Source organism: Carcharhinus amblyrhynchos, chromosome 8, assembly GCF_965287045.1.
Source record: "Carcharhinus amblyrhynchos chromosome 8, sCarAmb.v2.hapA, whole genome shotgun sequence".
Taxonomy (NCBI): domain Eukaryota; kingdom Metazoa; phylum Chordata; class Chondrichthyes; order Carcharhiniformes; family Carcharhinidae; genus Carcharhinus; species Carcharhinus amblyrhynchos.
In genome coordinates, this window is record NC_137331.1 from 40,921,526 (window position 1) to 40,936,780 (window position 15,255).

A 15,255-nucleotide genomic window follows, 5' to 3' on the forward strand; every position below is an offset into this window, starting at 1 on the left:
TTATAGGCCGGTTAGTTTAACGTCTGTTGTGGGGAAAAATGCTTGAATCCTTCATCAAAGAAGAAATAGCGAGGCACCTTGAAGAATGGTTTGATCAAGCAGACACAGCACAGATTCGTTAAGGGGAAGTCGTGTCTGACAAATTTATTGGAATTCTATGAGGATGTGACTAGTGCGGTAGACAGAGGGGAACCAATGGATGTGGTGTTTCTCGATTTTCAGAAGGTTTGATAAGGTGCCGCACAAAAGGTTGCTTCAGAAGGTTAGGGGGCATGGAGTTGGGGGTAAGGTGTTCGCGTGGATAGAGAATTGGTTGTCTAATAGGAGGCAGAGAGTTGGTATCAATGGGTGCTATTCTGATTGGCGGTTGGTGACTAGTGGAGTGCCGCGGGGATCGGTGCTGGGGCCTCAGCTGTTTACCATTTATATAGATGATCTGGAGGAGGGGGCTGAGTGTAGGCTGTCGAAATTTGCTGATGACACAAAGTTAAGTGGAAAAGCAAATTGTGTGGAGGGTTTGGAAAGTCTGCAGAGGGATCTGGATAGGCTGAGCGAGTGGGTGAGGACCTGGCAGATGGAGTGCAATGTTAGCAAGGGTGAGGTTATCCACTTTGGCAGGAATAATAGTAGGAGGGATCCCTATCCAAGCTGCAGCATGCTACAGTGCAGAGGGACCTGGGGGTCCTTGTGCATGAGTCGCAAAAACCCAGTCTGCAGGTGCAGCAGGTGATCAGGGAGGCAAATGGGATGCTGGCCTTTATAGCGAGGGGGATAGAATATAAAAGCAGGGAGGTCTTGCTGCAACTGTACAGGGCACTGGTGAGGCCGCAGCTGGAGTACTGTGTGCAGTTTTGGTCGCCGTACTTGCACAAGGATATTTTGGCCTTGGAAGGAGTGCAGAGGAGGTTCACTAGGTTGATACCGGAGATGAGGGGGTTGAACTATGAGGAGAGGCTGTATAGACTGGGTTTGTACTCGTTGGAGTTTAGAAGGATGAGGGGGGATCTTACAGAGACGTATAAGATAATGAAGGGGATGGATAGGGTAGAGGTAGAGAGATTCTTCCCACTCAAAGGACAGCAGGACTAGAGGGCACAGCCTCAAGATAAAGGGGCAGGGGGGGGCGCAGTTTAGAACAGAGTTGAGGAGGAACTTCTTCACTCAAAGGGTGGTGAATATCTGGAATTCCCTGCCCGTTGAAGTGGTGGAGGCTACCTCGCTAAATATATTTAAGACACGGGTAGATAGGTTTTTGATAGACAAGGGAATTAAGGGTTATGGGGGGGAAAGTGGAACTGAGCCACTTCAGATCAGCCATGATCTTATTGAATGGCAGGGCTGGCTCAAAGGGCTAGATGGCCTACTCCTGCTCCTATTTCTTATGTTATGTTCTGAATATATTTTGTTTCTTGGCTTTCAACAAAATGTCAACTTCAAAATTCTACATTTTCATGATCGTGATTTTTACTTAAATTCAAAGATTTGATTCCCCCGTTACGCATTTCTACTCTGAAGTCTCAGCTTGAGTTATAGTGTTTACCTTTTTATATTGTTGTACATTTTCTTCAGTTCTATAGTTTCTACCTTGTTGGCACTGATGGATGGGCTGGATAGCAGGGGAGAGATTGTGGTAATAGGGGCAACAAACAGACTGGATTCAATTGATCCTGCTTTAAGAAGACCGGGACGATTTGACAGAGAATTTTTTTTTGGCCTCCCAGACAAAGATGTAAGTGTGCAGTTTGCTATATTAGCAAGTTAGTTTGGTTAACGGATTAACTTAGTATAAAGGTAATAATTTTCTTATTCCTGAAATAAGATTGCAGTTTTGTTATATTTTGGTAAGATGCCCTTGTGCCCTCAACTGCTTTTCTTCATTTTGGAAGTTTCTCAATGCCACTAAGCAACAATGGCAGAAAAACATGCTGCTGGCCTGCTCCCCAGACATTTATCAGTGTCACCCTATGTTTTCCAAAACTTCAATTCACTTTTCTGAATGAAGTTCTACTCAAAATCGACTAAAGAAAAGGGAAGTATTGTGAACCTATGAGGATTGATGGGCAAGGGATTAAAACATTGACCGACTTTTACCAGTTGGCCCCACCTATTGATGGGTGGAGCAAGCTGGTAAAATCGCATGAGAGCCAAGAAATCAGGATCACATTTGATTTCTTGGCTCTTGCAATCTTACTGGCACTGGATTTCCAGCGTGGTCAGCCTCTTGTCCATTTCTGGCGAGAGGCTGAATATATTTAAATTTATTTAAATCCTGATTTCCATTTGATTAGCGAGCATTGTAGCGCTCTCTCTGGCCGCTGCTGTTGAAATTGCGCATGTGCAAACACGTGCACAATAGCCCCTTCTGCTGTCTGATCAGGCTGGCTGGTAAATTAAGCCCTGCCGACTGCCCCTAGAAGCTAGAAACAGTCTAGCCCATGTTTTTTCAAGCACTTTGCAGAATATTAGGAGTAAAAACATGCCCAAAAAAAACAGATCAGCAACTCTCTCATTTTTATATTAGCTGGCCATTTTGAATTTTTCTTGTAAAATTCTGTTGGTTTATGTGAAAGTGTGATTTCTGTTTTAATACCAGAATCAATGTATATTTATAAGTTTCCTTGTGGTGGCATTGTTCACTCTGTCCTTGTGGCTCTGATTTTCAGTGTCCCACTTTTCAGGACACACAAACCTATGCATTAGATTCATAAGAGTATTTAAAAGCAATGCTTTTTGCAGAAATAGAAAATCAAATTTCACTGGAAATACAGTGAGAGTTGTTTACCAGCACACTAATGAAATTGTTCTCTGGCCTTTTCCATTTTGCCTTTAGGCCCGTGAAGAGATTCTGAAGATCCATACCAGGGACTGGAATCCAAAGCCATCGGATGCATTTCTCCAAGAACTGGCAGAAAAGTGTGTAGGTAAGTAATTTGTTACAGTGGATAAGTGAGGAATACATTGGTAATGAACTCATGATGTACAACTGTCCACAAATGTGTTCAGCTGGAATTTATCTCATTGAACAGCGCTGCTTAATGTATGCTCACCAATCCATTTTTTCTCCCTCATAGGTTATTGTGGTGCTGATATTAAATCTGTCTGTGCTGAAGCAGTACTGTGTGCCTTGCACCGCCGTTATCCCCAGATCTACGTCACGAGTGAGAAATTGCAACTAGATGTTTCATCCATCGACATAAAAGCACAAGATTTTGTGAGAGCTATGCAAAAGATAGTACCTGCTTCTCAACGGACGGTGGCTTCACCTGGACAAGTGCTATCATTTGTTGTCAGGCCACTCCTGGAAAACACCTTCATCAGAATTCTAGAGGCATTGAGAAAGGTTTTCCCACACGCAGAGCAAGATTTTAAAATGAATAGCAGGGCTGGTGAGAATTTGTACATGATATTTAAATACAGGCCATTTGGCAGCTTGTCCCTTCAAGGTGAAATGACACATTAACTTCCTGCCCATCCTGTTCCCAAAATGGAAGTTAATGGCAAAGCAAAGACTTGAACACGTTTTCAAAGCAGTAGACGTGCATTTTCAGCAAGCACCATTGATTTTTAATGAAAGGCAGTGTTTTATGTGCCCTGAAAACTTTTTGCAGATGTGAGTTGGTGCAAATGACTCCAATCTTCGTGCAAATTAGCCATTAGTAGCCTTACTTATTCCTAGGTTTTGTTATTTTTGTCAATTGAACGTTAAAAACACTCCCAAGATGTTTGGTATCAGTATCAATTGTACACCGTTTTACAGTCTTAGACTTTGTTTTTATTTATTTGGTTTTATCTCTGAATTACAACCACCACTGCGTTAAACTCCATTTACAACATGGGGTAATAAAAGTCTTATTCATTTTCTGATGTAGGTGTCACTGACAAGACCAGCACTTATTGTCTGTCTCAAGTGATCCTAATAACCGAGTGGCTTGCTCAGCCACTAGGGCACCGAGTGTGTGGGACAGGAATTACATCAGCTGGGTAATGACAGCAGTGAACCAGCTGTGTTGTTTTTTGACAACAGTCTGATAGCTTCACCGTCATTTGTATTAATACCAACTTTATATTCCCTGAATTTGTTTGACTGAATTCAAGTTCTCAAACTGCTTTGGTGGAATTTGAACTTGGATTGCTAGTTCAGTAACATAATCATCACTAAGGGAATAGGGTGGTTGTGTCCAGAGAAGCGCTGGACACGTAATTGGGGGTAAGATCTTTACTTCTGTAAATGGATTGAAGAGGCTGGGTGGTTTGCAGAGCAAAATCAAATTCTCTTTCCTACTGACATCTTTGTTGTAAGCATTGTCTCTATAGAGATCCTGGCACCAAAGGCAGGATTAAAGTTTACACCTCAGAAGTCATAGGTATCTGCATTCATATTATCAGTCTGCCTCAGTTTTTGCACTCTTAAGATTTGTACCGTAAGTGGGCTACATTTGAAATTTCAAGAGAGAAATTTGACCTTTTGGCCAAATGTCTGACCATTTCAGATTTCATTTTGGTAGGGTGTGCACGGAGGGAGAAAAGGTGTTCTCTCAAATTAGTTGAATATAACTTGTGATTTCCCCTTAAGCAGGTGGAATAAGAGTAAATGATGGCATTTACAGTGATGATGAGGGTCCATCCATTTTCGAAGATGGACCACTTCAAAAATCGCCTAGTAAGCAGGGGCATAATGGAAACTTTCTCTGCTACAACAGGTAAGAATGTTTTTGTTATTTTATAGAAGTCTTTGTTTGCCTAGAGATTGTGTATGACCATGCTTGTGGGTTTGCTCTCTTCATGATGTTTCTCCTGGCTATATCACCTGAGAGGCATAACAAAAAAATTGGAGAGGGGGCTGTTGAATTGACTAAACTGGTGCTAGTACAACTGAGGAGGAGACCGGCCCACTTCAAGGTTTTGGAGATTCGGTGAGAAAGTGAGACTTGTATCTTTTTTAAAAGGGAAATAGAGATAAAAATAACTGAAGCTAATGTTCAGCATTAAAGCTTTAAGCAATATATGTTGTCAAAAATTAAGTAGTAACTTGGGGATTTATTTTCTAATTCACTGAATATTGCCAATCTGTCCTTGTATCCTTTTTTTATTTAATTGTGCGTACCTGTAAATATTTTTCAGTGATAAATTTCTGTGTCCTCTTTTAACATTCCAAGACTTCTCCTAACCTTTAGATCTGATGTTAAACTGAGGCCTTGTTGTCCAAGGCTTTAAACCAAGGCTTTGGTAGATGAAAATGGTGGTTTTTGACACACTGAATATGGTTTCTTTTTGTGTCAGAGCATTAGAAGCATGCTTTTCAAAGTCAAGTGGTAAACATGCATGATTTTAAAAAGAGCATTTTCATTAGGTGTGCCTATCACCAACCGACCTCCTACAGACCAAGGCTATTGCTGGCTGGAACACTGGGTTCAGGTCAGAGTTCGCATCTTGCCCCTGCACTGCTTCACAGTTTGGAGAAATATGCAGTGCATGTGCTAGACCTTCCAGTATTGTATGGCATCAATACAACGTCACCTGAAGAAACCTGTGCACAGGTATGATTCTGTGTGGTTGAAGTCATCTGGATACGTATTTTAGTGGGAATGTAATTGTTGCTCATTTTTCAATGGTAGAAAATCAATTATTTAGATATAAAAGTATAATTGTGTCCTTTTCTGTAGATCATTGTGGATAATCCACGTTAGCTCCTGGAGGTTTTTTTAAAATGTCATCATTACTGTATTAACTTGCTTTGCTCTGTACAACTCCTTTGCCATTCCACCTGCCTTGGACTTGCTGCTGTGGTTTAACTTGGTATGAGAATAATAAATTAATATTTCCCGAGTCAAGCAGAGTAGTGTTTAAAGCTTCCACAAATTATATTTAAGTGGGTTAATGTAGGGTCTGTTCTCTTAGAATAGACATAAACACAACTGGTCAGAAGTAAAACCTCATTTATTGAGCATCATTTAAAATTAGCATTTACAGAAAGTGAAAGATATTTTATTGGTGAGAGATAGAACCAATTTAGACTTAACCCAAAAGCTTGTACAAGATTCAACAGAACACAGTTGTTTTTAACAATATATGGATTTGGTCATCTGTGTTATTAAAGAGCTGGATATAAGCAGCCTCCGGCTTTCAAAAACAATTCACAGCTGTGTGAACATGAAAGCTTTTGTTTATGCAAAACTTTGCTTGCCTTGTACTTCCAAATGTAGTCAATTTCTAAGTTCAAAACTCAAAATTCCAAGCTGAGTTTTAAAATGTGGTCAAGTTAGCTCTAAAGCATAGTGTAATTAGTTACATGGGCAGAAATACTTTAAAATGAAGCCTTTTAACTGAGGCAAACCATACAGAGGATTTGTCTCAATTCTCATCAAAATTGAAGTATTTATTTTTAAATTGTCCTGTCTGCAAGATTTGAGTCTCGATATTTGGATTTTAATTTCCATTTGAGATGAACCACAATGGGAGAGGGGATAACAGAAGAATTTGTATCAAGCTGGCAGAGTGGCTTTGAAACCCAACAATCCTGGAGAGTTCCTGTTTGATAAATGTTTAATTTACCTTGCCTATTCACAAATTATGAAAAGGCTAACGATGCCTATAGAAGGCAAACTTTTGAAGTAGCGTAGTAGAAAAAAGATGCATAAGACGTTCACAGGTTTAAAAAATTGGTTAGAGATTTTTGTCTTAATAATACCAGATTTCCTTCACTTACTGCTCTGAGTAAGGAAAAAAATTTTGATGATCTCTGCTGAACGTTACTAAAGACACTGATGAAAGTCGGTTCTTTACCTTCCAACATTGTGCCTGGCTGGGGTTATAGGATTTCTCATTGGCTTTACAGTAATAGCAAACGCTAATTTTAGGTAAATATCAGAATACCATCTCTAACATGCCACCGTTCTAATTTAGCCGCGATATTTCCAACATCTACCTAGTATCCAGTGTAAGTTTATGTCTGGCAGATGAAGGATGGTCTCAATATCACAGTTTAATGTGTTAGAAAAGTTGAATAGGAAGGCCAAAAATTAGTCCGTTGCTTCTTTTAGCATTCCGTGATTTCTAGTCATTGCCATTGGCAAAACTGCTGAAAAGTTCACTGGAAAACTACATCAAGTAGATTTTAGTAAATGAACATAAGAAATAGGAGCAGGAGTAGGCCATCTAGCCCTTCGAGCCTGCCCCGCCATTCAATAAGATCATGGCTGATCTGTCATGGCTCAGTTCCACTTTCCCGCCCTCTCCCCATAACCCTTAATCCCCTCTCTTATCGAAAACCCATCAACCCGCGTCTTAAAAATATTTAGCGAGGCAGCCTCCACCACTTCAACGGGCCGAGAATTCCAGAGATTCACCACCTTTTGAGTGAAGAAGTTCCTCCTCAACTCCGTTCTAAACTGCCCCCCCTTTATCTTGAGGTTGTGCCCCCTAGTCCTACTGTCTTTTTTGAGTGGGAAGAGTCTCTCCACCTCTATCCTATCCATCCCATTCATCATCTTATACATCTCAATGAGATCTCCCCTCATTCTTCTAAACTCTAACGAGTACAAGCCTAGTTTATTCAGCCTCTCCTCATAGCTCAACCCCCTCAACTCCGGTATCAGCCTAGTAAACCTCCTCTGCACTCCCTCCAAGGCCAAAATATCTTTGCGCAGGTGCGGCACCCAAAATTGCACACAGTACTCCAGCTGCGGCCTCACCAATGCCCTATACAGCTGCAGCAAGACCTCCCTACTTTTATATTCAATCCCCCTCGCTATGAAGGCCAGCATCCCATTCGCCTTCCTGACCACCTGCTGCACCTGCAAGCTGGGTTTTTGCGACTCATGCACAAGGACCCCGAGGTCCCTCTGCACCGTCGCCTGCTGCAGTTTTTCGCCACATAAGTAATAGTCCTTCCTACCATTATTCCTACCAAAGTGGACCACCTCACACTTGCCAACATTCGGTCTTGCTGGCTAGCCAGATAAAGAAAACAAGGTTCAAGTGAGTTTTATTTCAGTATTGAAAGAATCCAAATATGCTCTACTGGAGTACTGCTGCTCACTGGGAATGCAGAAGAACTATCATGTTCTTGTCTGTGATGTGTATCATTTTATTAATTGTAATATTAAAAGTGCATTTTTAGATTTGAGGTGATTTATAAAGAACGTTATCCCTGTTGTGTATAATATTTTTTACACTATCTTGATCTTTTTAGCGGTTCCAAGAAGCTCGAAGAACAGCTCCAAGCATACTATATATTCCACACATTGATCAGTGGTGGGAATCAGTTGGAGACACCTTGAGAGCCACGTTCATTACGTTACTTCAAGATATTCCCACATTTACTCCAATCTTGCTACTTGCAACATGTGATGTTCCACACTGTGAGCTGACAGAAGAGGTGATTTTTCATATCAAAATATTACAGGGTGTCATTTTGTATTAACTACTACGTTTTGTCTGATCCAGGTTGTGACATTTTCAAGGTTAATTCTGATGGTTTGAACCTAGTTGATTTCTTTTTAGTAACCTGAATGTTGCAAAGAAAGAAAATTCCCAGTAACATTTTGTTTGGATCAAGAAAGTAAGTGCTCCATAAAGACAAATAAGGAATTGGTTAGAAAAATGTAACCAAATCTTTGTGTTTAATAAATATTGTTTTGTTTTTGTAGAATAACCATACTCAACCTCAAGATTATTTCAGCCTTCTAAAACACATCCAAGCATTTTTTACTCTTGGTTTTAATCTTTCATCTTTTAAATTGGCCATTTTGTCTTTTAAGGTAAAAAAAATGTTTGTTTGCCAGTATGGAGAGGTTTTCAATATTGAGCTTCCCAGTTATCAAGAACGAAAGAAGTTCTTTGAAGACCTTATATTGAATCAGGCTGCAAAACCTCCACCATCCAAGAGAAAAGCTGGTAAGTCAAAGATTTGATGTTGCTGAAGCAGAATAATTACACCGACCCAATATTGAGGTACTTAGTAAAAGAAGAATATCTTGCAATTAATATTTCAGTGTTTTATTTTTCAGCCATTTTTAAGCTTGAAAATTGAAAGCATTAAGTTTATAATGTGGTGCATTATTTCAAAATGCCTCCCACTTTATTACATTGTGTTCTAGCTGCTATGTGACTATTAAGTACATTCAAAATCACTCTAGCCCTTCAGGCTTTGGAGGTCCTTCCAGTAGCACCACCACCAGAACCACGATGTCTTTCCAAGGAAGAGGTGAAACAACTAGAAGAGGAGGAGGAAGGCACCCTACGGGAGCTGAGGCTTTTCCTCCGGGATGTGACTCACAGGCTGGCAAATGACAAGCGTTTCAGAGTATTCACAAAGCCTGTTGACGTAGAGGAGGTAAGCATTATTGAACTTTAATGAAGCACATTGGCCCATGATATTAGTCAGATGTCAACTGTGACTTTTTATAGTTGAGAAACCCGACCATATCCTGTTGCATCACTAATGGAATTTAAGATGAGGCGAAGCACTTAAGTTTAAAAACAAAAGGAACTTTACATTCAGAAAGTGCTTTTCTCACCCTAGAGACATCCCAACATTGGGTGAAGTTAGAAATCAAGAGGCACAATGAGATTTTGGTCCAATGAGAAGTGGGGAAGAATACGCCCTCTAAAATTCTTAAAATCTTACCATTTAAACTTTATTCGACAGGGAACAATTAGGATATAGTGCAATTTAATTTTTTACTCCGAAGCTGGGAGCCCAGGGCGCGTAGCCCAAGTGAACAGGAATAGACTGTTAATGTTGTTGAGGGAATCATTAAGTTAGTCATCAAGGAGCAAGCTAAAGTATTGGGAAAAGCTTAAATATTTTAGCATCGAAGGCCATACGTAGAAGGAGTATTTCTAAACAGTGACAAATAACATTACAGATGTAAAACTTGGGAAACTCCTATAACTGCCACCTAGAAACATAATAATTAAATGGCATTTCTGAGTATAGAAGTGATAAACATTTCAGAACATATTTTGTAAAGTGACCAATTTTAGTTATAAATTTGGCATTAACAATTGTTAATAGTATTCTTTTACCATAAACAATTTCAAAAAAGAAAGATAGCGATGACATTGTCACGATTTACTTCACGAGCTGCCATTTTAACTGTAGCAAACTGAGAAATCTGTAATTGTGCATCCTGCTAGTTTCCAGTTTGTACTTTCAGGACAATTAAAACAAGGAACTGGCATTTTCTCTGGTGATATGTCAGTTTGCTAGGTCTGCCAGTGAAAAATTAACTCCACAGTTACTGGAAAAATAACATTAACATTTGGCGGCACAGTGGTTAGCACTGTAGCCTCATAGCGCCAGGGACCCAGGTTCAATTCCGGCATCGGGTCACTGTCTGTAGGGAGTTTGCACATTCTCCCTGTGTCTGTGTGGGTTTCCTCTGGGTGCTCCAGTTTCCTCCCACAGTCCAAAGATGTGTGGGTTAGGTTGATTGACCATGGTAAATTGATTCTAGTGTTAGGGGGACTGGCAGGGTAAATCTGTGAGGTTATGGGAGGGGGGATTGTGGTCAGTGCAGGCTCGATGGACCGAATGGCAGCCTCCTGCACTGTAGGGATTCTATGATTAAACAACTGCAGTGAATTAATATGCCTAAGGATCATATTTGAAATAAAACATGCAGCCTGGTGTGCCATAAAGGAGTTGAGAATACATGATTATGATGATTAATGAGATGGAATTTTACTCACCTGCATCTGAATTAAATAATGTAAACATTTTGCATATCATTACAGCGTTTCTTGTAGTGACTGACTAGCAAAAATAATTTTTCTGTTAGGTTTCAGATTACTGTGCTGTTATCGAACAACCAATGGACCTTTCCACTATGATGTCAAACATTGACCTACACAGATACGTGACTGTAAAGGCATACCTTCAAGACATTGAATTAATCTGCAGTAATGCACTGGAGTACAACCCTGATAGAGATCCTACAGGTGAGGAACAGACAAGCTTGCCTATTCTATTGAAAAATGAAATTCCAAATTGTAATCCAATAAGAGGGTGCAGTTCCAGGCAAGTGTGTAACTGGATTTTGGCAAGACCCTGAGATTGACTTTATAGAAGTTTCTATAATATTTATGGTAGAATGAATAGACCAGTATGCATTAAAAGTATCTTTTGCCAGAATATTCTTACACTGGATTTTATTGAATTCTGACTGACATGTTATGGTGAATTTGTTAGTCTTTAGGCATATGTAGCAAACAATAATTATATGCTGAATCCATGTATTTTTGGTTTAAGTTTTTTAATTGTTTCCTTTGTTGGAAGATTTGTTCCATACCAAGAACAAAGCAAAATCGTTTTGCTCTGAAAAGAGAGTTAAATGCCTCAAAACTGAAGGTTTCAGTGATCAACTGAAAGGAGAACTTCAATCTTGAATTAACATGGCATACTGAGTGACATAGCATATGTTGCACTGAATAATGAAAGCAGCTCACTTGTTCTGGGATGTAGGCTTTACTCAAGACCAGCATTGATTGCCATGAGAATTAGGAGCAGGAGTAGGCAATTTGCCCTTGAGCCTGCTCCACCATTCAATATGGTCATGGCTGATCTCAACTCTGCTTCAATTCCACTTTCCTGTCTGTTCTCCACAACCCTTTAACCCATTACTCATTAAAAACCTGTCTTTTCTCTTAAATTTACTTACTGCCCCAGCATCCGCCACACCCTGGGGTAATGATTCCACAGATTCACAACACTTTCAGAAGTAGTTTATCCTAATCTCTCTTAAATCTGCTACCCTTTATCCTAAAACTATGATCTCTTATCCTAGATTGCCCCACAAGAGGAAATATCCCGCTCCACATCTACTTTGTCAATACCTTTTATCATATATACCTCAATTAGATCTCCCCTCGTTTTTCTAAACTTGAGACAGTATAGGCCTAAACTGTTCAATCTCTCTTCATAAGACAAAACTCATATCTCTGGAATCAATCTAGTAAACCTCTGAACTGCCTCTAATGCCATTACATCCTTCTTCAAATAAGGGGACCAAAACTGTATGCAGTACTCCTGTTGCAGTCTCACCAATGTCTTGTACAGTAGCAGCAACACTTCCTTACTTTTATACTCTATTCCATTAGCAATAAATTCCCAAAATTTCATTTACTTTCCTTATTACCTGCTGTATTTTCGGTGACTTCTGCATGAGGACATTCAACACCGAAGCAACGAAAAATGTGTTTCGATAATAATAAATCGCCTTTCCGTTTTCTGACCAGAATGAATAACTTCTTACTTATCCACATTAAACTCTATCCGCCACATTTTGGCGCAATCGCCAAACCAATCTATATCCATTTGTAAATGTCGTGTTTCCTCATTGCAAATTACTGTCCCACCTATTAGTGTAATCTGCAAATTTGGCTATAGTACCTTCTATCCCTGTATCCAAGTCATTAATATAGATTGTAAATGGTTAAGGCCTGAGAACCGAACTGTGTGGCACCCCACTAGTTACATTGTACCATCCAGAAAAATACACATTTATCCTGACTTTATGCTTTCTGTCAATTAGCCAGTCTTCTATCTACATTACTAAATTATCCCCAACCCTATCTATCCCTAACTGCCCTTGAGAAGGCAGTGGTGAGCCTCTACCTTAAGCTGTTGCAGTTTGTATGATGTAGGTATACTCACAGTGCCATTCAGGAAGGAGTTGCATGACTTTGACCCATCAATGCTGAAGAAGTGATGATACATTTCCAAGTCAGGATGATGATGTGGGGGAATTTTCAGACAGCAATGTTGCCGTGCATCTGGTTGTCTTGAACTTCTAGGCCGCGGAGGTCAGGGGTTTAAAAGGTGCTGTCTGAGGATCCTTGTAAAACTGCAGTTATAGGTTTAATTTTTGTTCTGTCTATATTCCTCAAGGCTTTTGATCCATGTTGACACAGTCTCTGGTACTTTGTTCAGATCTGTATTCTTGCTTGAGCCTGGAAAATTGCTATCCCTCTATTCAATTTTGCTTGGATGAGATGTATTAAATGAACATGATCCTATCCTCATTTTACATCCACACACAAGTCTTTTCAGACAAGTGCTGTTGGATAGTGATCAGATGCAGGAACAAGAGCTGATGCCTTAACTGTGCCAGGGCATTATGACTAATGTTAAACTCTCCTGAACTCAGCTGAGCAAAGAACTTTGACATAGACTATGAACCAAATGTTAATCCTTGCTGATCTGCCATAGTGAATCATTTTGTAATCATTGGAGAGTATTTGTCTAACCTCTAAGTTCATTATCTAAATTGCTACATATTAAGTCCACCCAGGTCAAGATGATTTTATACTACCCTACTCTGGATAGTAGAATGCAATTCAACACACAAGCGATTAAAGGTTTTGGATTCTATATAGTGAGTAAAATTATAATTAAGTCCTGCAACTCAGTGGTCCTGATTATAGCGAATAGCAATTTCTTCATACATTGCAGGTAATGCTGCTGTTTTTCATTATCATGGAGAGAACTGGCACAACTCTGGAATGCAATCCCTAAACCGCCAATGAAAATCCTTGCATTTGACATTATTTTGCTGTGAGCCAGTGACTGATTCAGTAACTGAACAGACCTGACTGCATTGTTCTAGTTTAAAAGAAACTTAATTATAATAACAAACTACATTTATAATGTGTCTCTGATTTACAGAAAGATTCAAAGTGCCTCAGAGGTGTAGTCATAAATGGATATAGAGTCAAAGAAACAGATTTTAGGACCAGCCAAAAGCTTGATAACAGAGCTGGATTTTAAATAGTCATGAGGGAAATAGTGTTAGGGGGAAAACTCCAGAGATTAGGACCTGGGCTGCTGAATGTTCAGACATCAGTCTGGGAAGATTAGGTAGAGATAACAAGAGACTAGAGTCAAAAAAGTAGAGCATTTTGAGAGGTGATATGGCTGACGGATGTTGGAGACAAGGAAGGGAAAGGCTAGGAATGAATTTAGACCCAAGAATGAAGACAGTAAATTTATCTGGGAACCATGAAAGTAGGAGTGATAGGTAAGTGGGACTTAGTGCAGAACAGAAAAACCTGAATTCTCTGGAAGATAAAAGGTTGGCTTGGAATATGGATGAGGAGTTCAGCAACACTTTCCAGCAATGCCCATGTCTTGAATTAATTTTTCATAAGATGGAAGTAGGAAGGGGACCTTAGGGTCACAACGGGGTGTTCCATTCAGTCCATACCTGTCTTTTTCAATTGCGGTGATAAGATGCTTAATAATTATTTAACATGATGCTATTCCGAAATGTAACAGTTATCTGCCTTGATCTACTCCTGTGCAAAGCTCTGTAAAGAGATGAAAAGGGACAATTGGACATGAAAGTAGGCATAGGAGAATGCAGAGGATTTTACTATGTGAATTGTGTTAGTTACTTTCAAATTGCAATAGAATTTGTGGTTTATTTAAACTCATTCTTAAACAGTGCATTGTTACATTGCAGATAAAATTAATGGTCAAGCATAGTGTAAGCATGCTTTCAGTTAAGATTGACATTTTATAGTCTTTGCTAGACTTTTATTTTAAGAGTATTCTTAATTCATTCATGGATGTGAGTATTGCTGGCAGGACCAGCATTTATTGCCGATCACAATTTTCCTCACTGGCTAGCTTGCTAGACTATTTCAGAGGGCGACTAATAGCCAATCATATTGTTGTGGAGTCTGGAATCACAATTATGCCAGACGAGGTAAGGATGGCAGATTTCCTTGTCTAAAGGACATTACTGAGCCAAATGGAATTTATGACAATCTTATAGTTAATTGGTCACCATTACTGATGCTAGCTTTTTATTCTAAATTTATTTAATTAACTGAGTTTGAATTTCTGTCACAGTGGGATATGGACTTGTGTCAGCAGAGCATTAATCCAGGTCTCTGGAATTCTAGTTTAACCATTATGCTGCTGTACTTCTGCTTCCTGTCAAAACCAAAATGAAAATAAATGGTAGCTTGCTTTTTCTTCTACTGAATAATTTATGTTGCTGTCTTAGATCGTATGATTAGACACCGAGCCTGTGCTTTGAAAGACACAGCCAATGCAATTATAAAATCAGAACTTGATGAAGAATTTGAAAAACTCTGTGAAGAAATTCAAGAATCTCGAAAGAATAGAGGTATGGCTATTTTCTTTAACTAGTATAAAAGTGAGGGCCTTGCATAAATGTTCCTTAAATTGCTCGTGTTAGATACCACAACATTTGATAGGACGTAAGGAAGAGTCACTTAAGTTTT

The 15,255-nt window shown here is 39.5% G+C and overlaps 1 protein-coding gene across 2 annotated transcripts in view; it reads left to right on the forward strand.

Annotated features, from left to right (window-relative positions):
* atad2 (ATPase family AAA domain containing 2) overlaps window positions 1-15,255 on the forward strand; it is a 61,968-nt gene that overhangs the window by 38,570 nt on the left and 8,143 nt on the right. The window contains exons 14-23 of one of the 2 annotated variants that reach the window (XM_080193921.1): window positions 1,570-1,729; window positions 2,831-2,921; window positions 3,072-3,386; window positions 4,574-4,700; window positions 5,351-5,537; window positions 8,192-8,377; window positions 8,760-8,895; window positions 9,138-9,334; window positions 10,785-10,944; window positions 15,015-15,137. In XM_080193921.1, coding sequence (XP_080050047.1) covers window positions 1,570-1,729; window positions 2,831-2,921; window positions 3,072-3,386; window positions 4,574-4,700; window positions 5,351-5,537; window positions 8,192-8,377; window positions 8,760-8,895; window positions 9,138-9,334; window positions 10,785-10,944; window positions 15,015-15,137 — 1,682 coding nt within the window. The remainder of the gene's footprint in view (window positions 1-1,569; window positions 1,730-2,830; window positions 2,922-3,071; window positions 3,387-4,573; window positions 4,701-5,350; window positions 5,538-8,191; window positions 8,378-8,759; window positions 8,896-9,137; window positions 9,335-10,784; window positions 10,945-15,014; window positions 15,138-15,255) is intronic. The other variant, XM_080193922.1, reaches the window with a different exon arrangement.